The sequence below is a fragment of the Microtus pennsylvanicus genome, chromosome 9 (genome assembly GCF_037038515.1).
Source record: "Microtus pennsylvanicus isolate mMicPen1 chromosome 9, mMicPen1.hap1, whole genome shotgun sequence".
NCBI classification, from domain to species: Eukaryota; Metazoa; Chordata; class Mammalia; order Rodentia; family Cricetidae; genus Microtus; species Microtus pennsylvanicus.
Genome location: NC_134587.1, coordinates 101,446,823 through 101,462,195, shown reverse-complemented (window position 1 = coordinate 101,462,195; position 15,373 = coordinate 101,446,823). Strand labels below are relative to the sequence as shown.

The 15,373-nt window shown below is 42.2% G+C and overlaps 1 protein-coding gene across 1 annotated transcript in view; it reads left to right on the top strand.

Moving 5' to 3' along the window:
* Cpe (carboxypeptidase E) overlaps positions 1-15,373 on the top strand; it is a 93,670-nt gene that overhangs the window by 60,276 nt on the left and 18,021 nt on the right. The window contains exons 2-3 of the mRNA XM_075986874.1: positions 6,282-6,478; positions 8,794-8,961. Coding sequence (XP_075842989.1) covers positions 6,282-6,478; positions 8,794-8,961 — 365 coding nt within the window. The remainder of the gene's footprint in view (positions 1-6,281; positions 6,479-8,793; positions 8,962-15,373) is intronic.

The following is a 15,373-nucleotide window of genomic DNA, read 5'->3' as shown; positions in this document are numbered from 1 at the left end:
CTCCCTCCCTCCCTCCCTCCCTCCCTCCCTCCCTCCCTCCCTCCCTCCCTCCCTTCCTGCCTCCCTTCCCTTCCCTCCTTCCCTCCTTCCCTCCCTCCCTCCCTCCCTCCCTGCCTCCCTTCCCTTCCCTCCGTCCCTCCCTTCCCGCCTCCCTTCCCCTCCCTCCCTCCCTCCCTCCCTCCCTCCCTCCCTCCCTCCCTCCCTCCCTCCCTTCCTGCCTCCCTTCCCTTCCCTCCGTCCCTCCCTTCCCGCCTCCCTTCCCTTCCCTCCCTCCCTCCCTCCCTCCCTCCCTCCCTCCCTCCCTCCCTTCCTGCCTCCCTTCCCTTCCCTCCGTCCCTCCCTTCCCGCCTCCCTTCCCTTCCCTTCCTCCCTCCCTCCCTTCCCTCCCTCCCTCCCTCCCTCCCTTACTTCCTTCCCTCCCTCCCTTACTTCCTTTCTTCTTTCCTCCCTCCCTCTCTCTATCCCTCCTTCTCTCCCTCCTTCCCTCCCTCCTTTCCTTCCTTTCTTCTTCCTCTCTCTTCCTCCCTCCCTCCCTCCCTTCTTTTCTTACTCCCCTCCTTCGTTTTTTTTGTATGAAATATAGTAGGTAATAATATCTTTTTAGTTGTCCATGACTTCAAAATTTTTTTAGATAAAATTTTATTCATTTCCTGTGTATGTATGTGGAGGATTGAACTTGGATCCTGATGCTTGACAGCAAGCCCCTTTTCCAGATGAGCCATCTCGTTGGCCCCTATTGACTCTTTCAGTCTAGCCTCTTGGGCTTCTGCTTTAAGGTCTCGCTGATCACGTCACAGTATGTCTTCTACCTCTGAGAGCATTGTTAGTTTGTGTCCTGCTTCAAACACATGTACATGCTAAGCCTAATGGGTGTGCTTCTCAGCTGTAAAATATTAGCATTTTCCTTTCTGGCAATAAAACTTTCCTTAAACTGTGTCTTTTGATATATTTATTTCAGGTAATACTGATATACAGCTCAGCAAATAAAGATAATAAAGATAGACTTAAAATCCTTTGCTGTTCTGGTTTGGGATTTATGAGGTCGTTCTGCCTTTATCAAAACTGGGGTTCTTGCCAAGTGTGGTAACATCTGCCTGTTACAATTCAGGGAGGAGGCATGTGGGGACATCTCGGGCTACTTAGCAAGACTATCTAAAACAAACAAACAAACAAAATCCACAAACCCAAAGATCCTATTTTTAAAATTGAGGAATTGCTCTTTTCTTGTGCTAATGAGAATGCAAATCCAACCAAGCAGATTCGCTCTTCTGTGCTACAGATGACATGAATAACTAGGTCCAATCATATTACATGGGGCTCTCGAGAGGACTGCCTGTTATTAACCGTCCTCCTGATGGAAAGAACTCGTGAAGAAACTGCAATTCTGAGAAGTTAAAAGCCAAACCAAGCCAACAACAACAACAGCAACAGCAAAAATAAAAGTAAAGGAAGCCTGTGTGGAAACTGATGGAACAGGAAAGGAGGGCTTTCTGAGACCGTCCCCCGCCCCCGCCCGGTGTTATCTGTCTGCGCTTGTGCTAATCTTCAATTGTCAAAGGTGGAGCTCGGGATTTGTTATGTAAAGATGAGAATGAACTTGATAGTGAGCGAGGAAAAGCAGATGACTGTAAGACACCTATTCCCGAGTGTTCGGCGAATGGAGCTTCCCGGTGCCCTTTGCTCCTGTTGCTGGGAGAGAGCTAAGCGAGCCCTGGTGACTGTGTGTCACCAATCACATCCGTTAGCTTTGACGCACCTGGTAGCTTCGGCCCTGGAGAACTGGGGACCTAGGACACACTGTAAACAGGAGGACAAAGGCCACCACCTGTCCTCACCGCGGAAGAGAAAAGCCCGGTTGAAAGCTTCACTGCCCTGAAGACACTCTGGCACCTAGACGACCATCCATTCCCACCCCAGGGCCTTCATCTGAATCTCTATTTTGGGATTAAGGGTTCAGAGGGCCAGTTTCTTCTTAGCCTCCACAACAAAAGTAGGGATTAGGGAGCTCTTGCCTGGCAAGGTTCTGTGGTGACCATGGAGATTAATCTCTTCCTTGGGAAATCAGCTGCTTACAACACCGCTGTCTCCACTCCCACCAAGAGGAATTTCCGTTCTAGTTTGGAGATGTTGGATACGGCAGCCAGACATGGAGGCTTCTAGATACTCGGCACGGGATACAGGCGCAATGACGCCTGAAGCTCCCGTCAGTTTCTCACTTACTCTCTTGACTGTGTGGGAAGATGGGACATTTAACCTACCACTTACTCAAGATTTCCCTGGCTTACCATTTGTTACGCTCTTTTCATATTACAGGCTCTGGACCCAGTATGGCTGGCAGACTAACAAGCTAACGTGGATATTATTTCACCGCTAGTGGACCTTGCAGATTTAGTGTGGGAGAGGAGAGAATCACATCCTAGTGATTTATGCATAATTTTAAATCGAGGTATTAATCATGCCAGGGCATTTCTATTGATGTTAGTTGATGGCTGTGAAGACAAAGCAGTGTGCACTTGTGTTAAACTGAGCATTCTAGCGCGGTGGCTGTAGGCAGTATGACTGGAAGAGAAAAGACGACGTCCAAGGGATTGATGATGTCCAAGGGTCAAAGCTAGGCCACGTAGAGAATTTTGGTATGGTCACAAGAAGAAAATGGGTAGTATTTGGTGGGATTTTATGAGAATTGTAATCTTAAAAGATAACTTGGGTCCAGCAAGATGACACAGCAGGAAAAGAATTTGCTTCACAAACTTGGTGACCTGAGTTCAGTCCCTGGTCCCATGTAAAGATGGAAAGAGAAAACTGATCCTATGTTGTCATCCTTTGAGATCCATGCATTTGCTGTGGCCCCCACACATCATACACACAGAGACATATGTACAACAATGATAGCAGAAAACTATTTCTTAACAAAAAGGTTCACTCTGGCTTTAGGTGGGACCAGAGCTGAGAAGAAGCCAAAGAGCTGGGAGAGTAGTGTGGCTTAGAACCTTGAAGCAGGGTCATGGTCTATCCAGCATTCTGTCATGATTGCTTCACCTCAGACATAGTTCATGCATACAGCTGTGTCCTCAAACCCTACAGTACTTGAATTTAGGAAGTTTTTATTCTCTTCAGGGTCCCCTGTAATCTCTCCTACAAAGGAATTTATATGCTATCCAACAAATGCTGCATTTAAGCATCGTGGCTGCTCTCCATCACTGAAGTCATGTCAGCTCTCTGGGAGGAACTCCGCTTCTCATATTCTGGTACTAGCACTGTGTAGAGGTCCAGTTGTCTCTGTGGTCAGGGCTGACTTTTCTTTGTTTGTGCTGTGTCTTCAACATTGTGCCTGCATCGTCTCGTGCTCACCCAAAACTCAGTTTTTACCTCCTCACAAGTGTGATAGATGCTTTGGAGGAGAGTCTCCTGCACAGCTGAAAGCCAGAGGCCATCGTGAAAGTTTCTGACCGAGAAATCAGGAGTTGCAAACAAGTGTGAGACAGGGAACGGAACGGCGACCCCCACAGCAGAACTGTGGAGAACATGCTGAGTACCAAAGCATTTGTGTTCAAGTGCAAACTGCCCAGCTGAAGCAGATGGGGCCAATTTGGCTAAGTGATGTAAATTTCATATTTTTCCTTTAAGTAATTAAAAACTGAAACTCAGAGAATTAATTTAACAAATTCAGTGCAGTCATCGTTTCTTTGAAATGTGGGACAAGCTCACACCTCCCCGTGATGTGAAGCTTCAGGCCCTGCTAGGGTGAGGACCAGGGTTCCTCCCACAGTCTTCTCCCACAGCTGTGTCCATGGCTTCGCATCCTTTCCTCTTTCTCCATCCTCCTCCTCCCCTCTCATCTCTCGCCAGTTTTTCATCTCGATTCCATTTCTCCTCTCCTTTCTCTCTCCACCCTCTCTCCTCTCTGTACCATCTTGTCTCTATTATCTCATCTATCCATCCATTCTCCACCTTCTTTCCCCCCCTCTTCTGACCTGATTTCCATTCTTTCACCTCTCCTTTCGTCTTGTTTTCTCTGCTCCTGTCTCTTCCCCTCTCCTCTCTCTCCATTCTCTTATCTCTATTTCTTTTGTTTCCTTCTCATGCAGCAGTTTCTTCTGTGCCCCAACCAGATGGTACATACAGTAAGGGAAAGTGTCAAGTGCAGATGTTACACACTAGAAGGGAATGTAGAAAGTGCACGCTTTTCACAGAAAGAAAAGACGGTGTGATTTAAGGCCAGAAGCAAAGAGAACATCTCCCCTCTTTCTTCCCCCTCTCCATGCCCCTAGACCAATCCGTAGCAGGTAGTTTAGTTATAGACTCTTCCTCAAAGGAAAACAAAATGAGTTGCATATAAATAGCACTGACCCATTTCCTACCTGATCCTTAGATTAAGATTAGCATAAACCCAGGAGGAGAACAGACAAGGACACACAAAAGTAGGCTTGCACAGTAAGGAGTCCCTGCAGTCAGATGGCCTGAAATCTTAATCAAAGATTATTTGATTAATACATATGAAAGAGGAGGGGAGGCAGAGACAGAGAATGGAAATGTCTCATTTAATATCCAAGGAGTGATCCTCATGGCTTTATAGGTGGGAATATCTTTTCCACTGCAGAATTTGAGGCAGATGATGTAGTTTATGGGAGATCACTTGGTCGCCATGTTCTGCAATGCAACCGAGAACAGCAGAAATGGCCAACTGCGTTCCATTTCAAAGTCTACGTTCTTTCCTTGGGCTTCATCTGTGACATCGTGATAATAGAAATCTCTAGCTCCCACATTATTCTGTAATTAATTATAACGAACAAATTAGGTTATGTCTGACAAAGTATCTCACTGTGACAAGATAATGTCGCACTAACAACAATACTGGTATGGATAATGATAACAAGCTCACAGCAGTTCCTAGTTCCGGTACAGGGTGAGGCTTTTGCAGTCATTATTTCTTATCTTCTCCACTCTGCCATTTGCTCTGTTTTTAAATGGGGAAGCAGAGAAAAGGAGAGCGGAATGACTTGCAGAAGGTCAGCCAGTATGAACTGGTACCAGGATTTGATCCCACAGAGACTGTCTCCTTTTCATCTTTACGGATCAGGGGAAAGAGAGAGTAAAAACCTATTACTAGTGCAGAAGGCCAGGATTTGAATTCTGGGTTCATGGGCTGTACCATTTTCATCAGGTTTAAGCAGTGTGGATTTCAGTCCATCCATCTGTAAATAGGAGATGGGTAACAATATCTTTAGATGTTTGCTGAGGATTGTGTAAGAAAACAAAGCCTTCTAGGGCACAGAGTACCTTATTGGTATGAGTACGTGGGCCTGGTTGGACTTCCATCATATAAGACTACAAAGGTGGCTTGGGCAACAGAGATCACTCCCTCCCTGGGTTTTGGAAGCTAGAAAACTAAGGTCAAGGTGTGGCAGAATTGATTTGTAGTTGAGACTTCCCTCCTGGTATACAGGCAGAAACCTCCTTACTGTGTCCTCACAGGGTCTTCCCTCAGCGAGGGAACCTTATGCAACCTTATGCTCCTGTAAGGACAACAGATCTAATTCAGGAAGAATCTCGGGACTTTATTGACCCTTAATTGCTTCCTTGATGACTGTGTTTCCTAATGCAGTCACACCAGGTGTCAGGTCTTCACACCCAAAACGTGTGTGGACACAGATTTGTAGGAGGTAGTCAGTAGGGAGAGGGACTGGAAGGATGGAGCCATAGGATGTTTGGTTAGCTCTAACACCCTGGGTGGAGTTCTTAGACTCCCTTTCTAGAGGGTTAATCATGATAAATTAATAGATACATAATATATATTTTGGGTGGCCATCTTAGCTTCTTTTATATTTGTGTGGTAAAGATCACGGCCAAAAGCACCTTGGGTGTGTGGTGTGGGGGGTGGGGGTTATTTGGCTGACATTCATCATTGCAGTCCACTATCAACAGGGCAAACACTCAAGGCAGGACTATGGGGACAGCAGCTAAAGCAGAGGCCTTGGAGACATGCTGTGTATTAACTTGAGCTCCACGGCTTGCTCAGCCTCCTTTCTTGTGCTATTGAGGACCAACTTCCCAGGGTGGCTCAATAGTGAGCTGGGCCCTCCCACATCCCTCTTTAATCAGGGAAGAGTCCGGCAGATTTGCCTATTGGCCAATCCTATGGAAGCAATTTCTCCATTGAGAGTCCCTCCTCACAGACATGCCTGTTTGTGTCGGGTGATAAAAGTCAACCAGCACAACACGTGTGTCATCTGCCTTCTCTTTGTGGACACTGAAAATATCTTTTACCGTCTATTTTTCAGGCGAACCTGAATTTAAGTACATTGGGAACATGCACGGCAATGAGGCGGTTGGGCGGGAGCTGCTCATTTTCTTGGCCCAGTACCTATGTAACGAGTATCAGAAGGGGAACGAAACCATCGTCAACCTGATCCACAGTACCCGAATTCATATCATGCCCTCCTTGAACCCCGATGGCTTTGAGAAGGCCGCGTCCCAGGTGAGAGCCAGGCAGGGTCAATGTGACCTGCTGTCTTCATCCTTCTGATATATTAGTATGAGTGCACTTGTCTATCCACAGCTCCGTGTCCAGCATGAGGATCACGGAGAGACAGTCCCTTTTGCTGCTAAGAAAAGGGTATTGCTGTAAAGGATGCTTTTCTTCAGCAGAAGCTTTGCTGAAGAATCTTGTAAATAAGTTAATACTTTAATAATGTTTTGCTGGACTGTGAAATAAATAACATTGATTTGTCCGTAGTTGCGAGTAGGCAAAGTTGCTTCTAAAGCAGTGGTTCTCAATTTTTGGGTCGCGACCCCCTTGCGATTGACTGACCTTTTCACAGGGGTCGCCTAAGACCATCAGAAAGCACAGATGCTTACATTATGATCCATGACAGTATCAAAATTAAAGTTATGAAGTAGCAACAGATGTACTATTATGGCTGGGGTCTCCACAGCATGAGGAGCTGTATTAGGAAGCTTTAGAAAGGCTGAGAGCCGCTGCAAGCAATGCTTACTGCCAAGCCTGTAACAGCTGGGTGAGTTGATGTCATAGCGCTCTCTGCTGGAAGGAAGGAAGAATGACTTGCAACTAGATCAATATAGAGGATTAATTGCTGGTTTTATTAAAGATCAGTGAAGAAAACAAAACAAAACAAGTTCTCCGTGTTTACAATAAAAATAATTTTAAACCTGACAACATTTGGGAGCATGGCATCAGGGGGTAGAGAGAAGGGGAGATGGGGAAGAAGAGAAAAGTTTAGGAGAGCTTGAGGGAATGGATAATTGAGATTGAGGAAGGACAGATATGAGAGCAAGTAAAGAGATATCTTGATTGAGGGAGCCTTTTTGAGGTTAGTGAGAAACCTGGATCTAGGAAAATTTCCAGAAATCCACAAGGATGACCCCAGCTAAGACCCTAAGCAATAGAGGAGAGGGTGCCTGAACTGTCCTTGCCCTGTAGTCAGACTTTTGATTATCTTAAATATCACCATAGAACCTTCGTCCAATAGCAGATGGAAACAGAGGCAGAGACCCACAGCAGAGCACTGGACTGAGCTCTTAAAGTCCAGTCAAAGAGTGAAAGGAGTGAGATTCTGAGCAAGGAGGTCAAGACCATGAGGGGTTTACCCACTGAGACAATGTGCTTGAGCTAATGGGAGCTCACCAACTCCAACTGGACTGGGAATAAACTATCATGGGATTAAACTAGTCCCTCTGAATGTGGTTGACTGTTGGAGCAGATTGTGTGGCCAATGACAATGGCACTGAGATTTGTCTTTACTGCATATACTGGCTTTTTGTGATCCTATTCTCTTTGGATGTATACCTTGGTTAACCTAGATGTAGTGGGGAGGGCCTTGGACTTTCCACAGGGCAGAGTTCCTTGACCTCTCATAAGATTGGAGGGGAGTGGGAAAGAGGGGAAGGAGGGGAGAAAGTGGGAATTTGGATTGTTTTTTTTTTAAGTAATTTTAAAAAGAAATAAAAAAACTCTGACATCTAAAAAAAATAAAAATAATTTTATACATTTTAAGTGTCATGATAAAAAGTAATGACTTTCTTTTTGAGACAGAGTCTCACGATGTTGGTGGCCTGGAACTTGCTCTGTAGATCTGGCTGTCCTTGAACTCACAGAGATCCTCCTGCTTTTGTTTCCCGAGTGCTGGGATTAAAGGCATGCACCACTCTATCTGGCACTAACGGCCTTGTAAGAGACTATGTGTGTGCTTCCATTTTGATTGGACAAGATTGGGGGACATGGTTGTTAAATATACTGTTTATGGTATAAAATGTAAAATTTTGACACATGCTATATAACAAGCATTATAAATATATTTATCTCCTCTCACGCTGGTCTTTTTTTCTATCATAAAGACTTTTAGAATCTTTTGTTCTGGATTTTTAAACAGAATGCATATTTTTAAAGAAGCCTGAGAGAGGCATATAAGCTATTAATACATGAGACCCATATCCAATATTCTAGTTCTTAGTATTAATTATTTAGAATATTTAAAAATCAGGGTGCTGGATTCACAGAGGCAATTTCACTTAATTCTAACTATTGATGGTGTGATTTTAAAGAGGTTGGAACTATTATTAGTTAAAAAAATTCATTGAGATACCCCCCCCCCCAAATGCTTATAACAAATATTTTAAACTGTGTACCTTCAGGAGTACATTGATAAAATAGCGAACACAGCAGTGAGGGAGGATATTGTAACAGATAATCTCAGTAAACTATTTTTGAGAGCAATGATGGGACCTTAAGTAGGAACTGACTGCTGTAATAAATAGCAATGTTGTCTTTCTTAGCCAGGTGAACTGAAGGACTGGTTTGTAGGTCGCAGCAATGCCCAGGGAATAGATCTGAACCGGAACTTCCCAGACCTGGATAGGATCGTGTATGTTAATGAGAAAGAAGGTGGTCCAAACAACCATCTGCTGAAGAACCTGAAGAAAATTGTGGATCAAAATGCAAAGGTAACACGTACATGGCTCTTCCGGGGTCCCACGTACAGAGCTTTCCAGGGGTCTCGCGTGCATGGATTTCCCAGAGTCTCACATGTTCGGCTTTCCTGGGGTCTTATATGCTCGGCTTTCCTGGGGTCTCATATACACGGCTTTCCTGGGGTCTCATATATTAGGCTTTCCTAGGGTCTCACATGCTCAGCTTTCCCGGGGTCCCATATGCTCGGATTTCCTGGGTTTCACATAGCTGAGTTTCTTTCACTACTCTGTCTTGGATGCGACACAGCCTTCCACCCAGTTCCACCTTATGATTACGTACTTCTCAGTATGTATACCCTTCTCAGAACTGTCCCAGTCAGCTGCTGTGTAAGATTTCCTAGACAGGCACACATAATTACAAAAAAAAATCTTAAAAAGTCATGCCTATGCACTTCTAAAATGAGAATTTGCACTTAAAAACCTCAGTGTCACTTTTACATTAAAGAGAATGATGCAAAAAATTCAACTTTAATTTATTCCCTGAGAAATAAGCAGAATTTATTTGTAATGGTAAACCTTTACTGGTTTGAATGAGAACAGGCCTCGTGGACTCATATATTTGAATACTTTGTTCTCAGTTGGTGAAACTGATTGGGGATTAGGAGGTGTAGCCTTGTTGGAGGAGAGTATCACTGGGAGCCATGCCTGTCTGCTGCTGTGTTCTCTACCATGTTGATCATGGACTCGAACCCTCTGATACTATAAGACCTAAATAAATTCTTTCTTCTACAAGCTGCCTTGGCCATGGTGTCTCATCACAATACAAAAGTAATCGATACACAAACTGCCCATGTCTCGTTCTTTTCCTCTCCACCTGTGACATTAAGAATGACACAGCATTTAGACTCAGAGCAAGTATTTAGTTAATGGTCTTAGATAGCCCTCACTTCCAAGTTCCCATTTTTGAACACAGTATCTTATCTTTACACCTTAAAAATGACTTTAATTTTCAAGGCTTATTTTGTCTTGTGTATCAGAAATCACAGCTTAAGGATGTAGAGGTCTCTGGCTACAGATTCAGGGTCTTTGGAGTATGTGTATGACCGTCAAATGGTAGAACGAGACTCCTAGGGAGTCCTACAGATGCTGGCACGTTCCACTGAGACACATGGCTAGAGGTGGACACACAGCATTCTTCTGAGACTCTGGGGATAAAAATCTTCACCTGCTTCCCAGAGCTCTTCTTCTAAATCATTTCTCATCTGGCCCGAGCTTCACTGCCTGGCTGCCTCCGTGGTTACTTGAGTTCAGCATCTGAGCCTTGGCCTGAATTGCTTGAAAACAGCAGGGCTTAAAATACTTCCGATAATTTATTAGTGTTATGCTTTTCTTTAATGGCCGGAGTTGTGAAGGAATCTGAGAAAACACAGCTTTAGCATATTTTAAATGTTAAAGCCGTCTAATTATAGAACATGTCATCGAGCTCTACTTAAAGTCTTTAAAATGGGAAGGTTCAGAAGTTTTAAAAATGTTATTACGTGTGTGTGTGTGTGTAAGCTTACATGTGTGCACAGAGGTCAGAGGACCCCTTGGGGAGTCAGTTATCTTCTTCTGCCTTGTATGCTCTTTGGATAAACTCAGATTATTATGCTCAGCAGTAAGTCGTCCCCCTGCCCACTTCCCTCTGGGCCATCTTGCTAGCACGTTTACAGAAGTTTTGAAGATAAGTCACAAACAGTTCTAAAATTTTCCAGGCTCATGCTTTGTGGGGCGCTCTCTAGAGTGGATTGATTAGACAGACCCAGGAACTCTCAGGCTGAAGGACTCTGTTTAAAGTCAAAGAGATTGTTGTTGATTGCTGTTGTAAACAATAACATGCACATTAGCCATAGTGTACACATAGCAGGAGAGCTTATGGGAATATCTAGCAACTGCATGAAACTTAGTATGTTCATGACAACATTGGAGCTTTTTAAGGTTTTAAGTTTTGAAAGTAATATATTGTTACAAAGGATAAGGCAGATGTAAATAAGAAGAAAAATAACCCAAGTGTTGTAGTCTTCAGTAATCCCGATTCACACGTTGGTTTGTGTTCTTTAAACGCGTTTCTATACACAATACTCTAACAATTCATGTAGGGTCCCTATGTGAGGAAGAATGTGAGTCCTTGGTCTTGCTCATGCTCCAGTAAATAGCTCCCACCCACACTCATCCACTAAGTCTACTGTTTTAGAATGGTATTCATTGACAAACGTTATTTGTTATCTGTATGCAGCAAGAAAAGAAATCACACATAGAAACGATCACATTTAAAATATCACTTAGGTATAAATATTGTGTAAGATGTAGTGCAGTTGATAGACTGCTTGCCAAGTATGCCTTAGCCTTGGGTTTGATCCCCAACATTGCACAAACTTGACATACTTGTAATTCCAGCACTTGGGAAGTAGAAGCAGGTGGATCAAAAGTTCAAAGTCATCATTAGCAACATAGTGAGTTCCTGATCTGAGTGAAACCCTGTCTCAAAAATAAAACAATAGATTGTTTAAAAAAAAAACCTTAAAGGACATATATGAAATGTGTCCTAGTTAGGGTTACTGTTGCTGTGATGAAATACCATGACCAAAGCAACTTGAGGAGGGAGTTTATTTATCTTACTCCTCTATATCATCATCAAAGGAAGTCAGGACAGGGCAGGAACCTAAAGGCAAGAGGTGACACAGAGGCCACAGAGGAGTGCTGCTTATTGACTTGCTCCTCATGGCTTCTCAACTTGTTTTCTTGTAGAGCCCAGGACCACCAGACCATGGGTGGCCACACCCACAATGGGCTGGACCCACCATCCATCATGAATTAAGAAAATGTCCTACAGGCTCGCTACAGTTGGGTCTTCTTATGGAGGCATTTCCTCAATTGGGGTTCCTTCCTCTCAAATGACTTTAGCTTGTGTCAAGTTGACATATCTAGCATAAAATGTTAGCAGTAGGTGTCTTTAGGTGGCAAAATTATGGAGTCGCTTAAATTTTCCACTTTGCGCATATATGTCTTTACTATACTTTCTACATCCCAAATTTATTGGCAGATAAAATCAACCACCCAAATAATAAAAATAGTGCACATTTTTTTTTGGTTTTAACACATAATTTTGCATTTGTGGGGTGATCTAGGAGAGTGATCAGCATTTCCACTCCTTAGACCTCTGTTATCTCTTTGTAATGAGAATCCTTAAGCATCACTCTTCTAATTCTTTTATTGTTTTAAATTTTTCTTATTTATTAGTGTTATTTATATTTTTTTGTGTGTGATATGCACATAGTGTCTACAGAGGCCTAAAAAGAGTGTTAGATTCCCTGAATCTGGAGTTACAGGAGGTTGTGTGTTGGGGAAAAGACTTATTTGCCGTCTTTAAATATCCTTTGGCATCAGCTAACTACACCTTCTTCTAAATCGTACTTTCTCATATGTGGAAATCAGAATATATTCAAGACTGAAGAACTGGTAATCTAAAGTCAGGGTGGTCCCTACACTTTGCAGCCTGGGTTTGAATCCTTGGCTAATGAACTTGGATGTATATGTTACTTAACTGTACTTGGTCTTAACACTCTGTGCTATGAAATGGCGATGAGTTTCTGCACATCCAGTGAGGATGCTGCTGTCCTCAGTAAAAACGTTGTATCCAAGACATCATCATAAACAGTACATGGAGGGGTTTTTAATCTGTCCTGCCTGCCAGATCCCAAACACAACATGGAGAATTATTAGTTATGAAAGTTTGGTCTATAGCTTAGGCTTATTCCTAACTAGCTCTTATAACTTAAATTAACCCTTTTCTATTAATTTACATGCTGCCATGTGACTCATCTCCTACATTTTATGCTTCTTTTCCATCTGGCTGGTGACTATACCTTCTTCCCAGCTTCTCTCTGCCCTGAAAATTCTGCCTACCTATTGGCTATTTAGCTTTTTATTAAAAACCATAGTGACATATCTTCACACAGTGTAAAGGAATATTCTACAACACTTCCCCCTTTTTGTCTAAATAAAAAGAAAAGGTTTTAACTCTAATGTAATAAAACTATAAACAATAAGAACAATTTTCAGGTAAGAATTATATTTACAATGTCCAGTCCATTTGTATTTGGCATATTTAAAGAAAATACTTCATTGTTTATTCTATCCTGATGAGTCCAAAGGTCTGTACTTAATTTTCTTCTATCACAAATGAGGAAAAGTATAACTGTAACTACTTTGTCTTCAACTCCATCAAAGACTTCAGACCTGAGTAAACAGGAAGTGCAGTGTAAGCTGCTTCCAAATTTATAGAAATGGCAGACATTTGACCCCTTGGATGGTCACTCATCCTCTGCAACGGTGGGGTATCCAATTGTCAGCCTACAGGACTAGTATATCTGGCAGATTCTTCTATGAAGCACAGTTTTGAAGGACTATACCACCTAGTCTTGGCAAAGTTAAGTGGTCACTTTCCTGTGTGTCCTGCTGAATGTCTGGCAGACTTTTCTGTGAAGCAGGTATTTTGAAGGACTGTCTTGCCTTATCTTGGCAAAGTTCAGCAGTCTCTTTCCTTTGTGATCTGCTTGTCCAGTTTGTACAGCATGCTGTCAACAGTCAAGGCAAGGGCAGGTTCTTGCCCAACTGGCTAGTTTTGCCATATTGAAATCAGACTCCATATGCAACTTCTCTGAGGCCTATCATCTTCTCTGAAGTAAATAAGTACTACATATTCTGTAGGTCTTTGAAGTGTTTGAAGACCATCTATCTAAATATATCGGTTTAACCTTGAAAACATATCTAAAATGACTATAAGTTAGATTGTTATAGGTGGCTAACTACTAACCTGCTTTTCTTTATTATCCTAAATAGTTTATAATAATAACCTTCAAGAACTAGAAATTTACACTATACTGTTAAATTAGCTACATAGGCACACTATGTCAAATAAGAGTAGACATGTATGTATAGTATGTCTTAATAAAAATAACCTTAAATTTGTATCAATATACAAAAGTCTATTCCAATGTAAAATATTTGAGACTAGTAATTATTCAAAAGAAGACTCAACAATCTATGCTTTATCTCATTATTTTCATACCATGCCTCCTTTTTTCCTCTTTAGAAAGAGATCTCTTAATATCCTTTGTTCAGTTTATTTTGACCATGACCAAAAATATTTGTAGCCACCCCCCCCCCCAAACAGGGACAAACATCCATAGTCCACCAAATGACCGAAAACCACCCACCCTACCTCTTAGGAATATGGGAGTTGTGTTTTCTAGACTGCTTCCTGCTGGCATCTTTAAGGGACCCTGAGAAAATTAGGATAATGATCAAGCTCACAATCAAAAATTCAAAGACAGCACAGTAACACACAGAATCCAGACACCCTATGTATTTTCAATTTCTAAGTGGCTTATTCTTTTTTTTAAATTAGTTTCTCTTTCTTTAAAAGCTTTACTCTATTATTTTAACTATTTATTTAATGACTGTCTATATCGTTTTTCTTTTTTTAAAGCCTCCACACATTGTTAAGCACACTAACCTGTTTGCAGTTTTTGGGTTTTGCTTTGTTTTGTTTTTTCCATCTGAGCCTGCTTTACAGTCTATCTGTAACCTTTGCTGTCTGCATGAGCAAAATCTCAAATAGTGACACAGTTTAACTCATGGTATGCTGGCTGTTCAAGCCCAAGGGCAGTGGATGAGAGATCTATCTCTGTACAGCATGCATTTGGCTCTTTTATTGTATGCTTGAAGCCTTTCTTTTAAAGCTTTCTCAGGTCTTATGTGGAATTATGTGCCCAGGTGTTGGATACCGTTTATAGCCAGTTTTTCTCCCTCCTGTCAACCAGCTTCCAAATCACAACATGGAGTCTTATTATCAGTTATGAAAGCTTAGCTGATAGCTTATGCTTGTTTCTAACTAGCTCTTTTAACTTAAATTAACCCATCTATATCCTGTCACATGGATCATGGCTTTTATCTCTCTTACTCTGCCTCTAGCTGGCAACTCTGCTTTTTTCTTCCCAGCATTTTTTTTCTGCCCTGAAAATCCTGCCTAGCTATTAGCCATTTACTTTTTATTAACTCAATCACAGTGGCATATCTTCACCCAGTGTAAAAGCACAGAAACGCAGAAGTTTAACAACGATACAACTAGATTTTTCCATCCTGAAAGAGCAGGACAGAGTGCATCTCAGTAAACCCTTGCCTTTTCATCAGAGTGTTTGGAGGTCTGAGGTCCGTCTACTTGTTGTTAATGGCTCGTCACATTACGTAAAAGAATCAAGGTTTTTTGTTTTGTTTTTATTTTCTTTCTTTCTTTCTTTCTTTCTTTTTTGCTCTAGATTCTTTTGTTAATAATTTCTTCTTTTTATTTTCTTCCAAGAAAGACCATGAATCATTGAAAATATCATGAATTCCTGAAACTTGG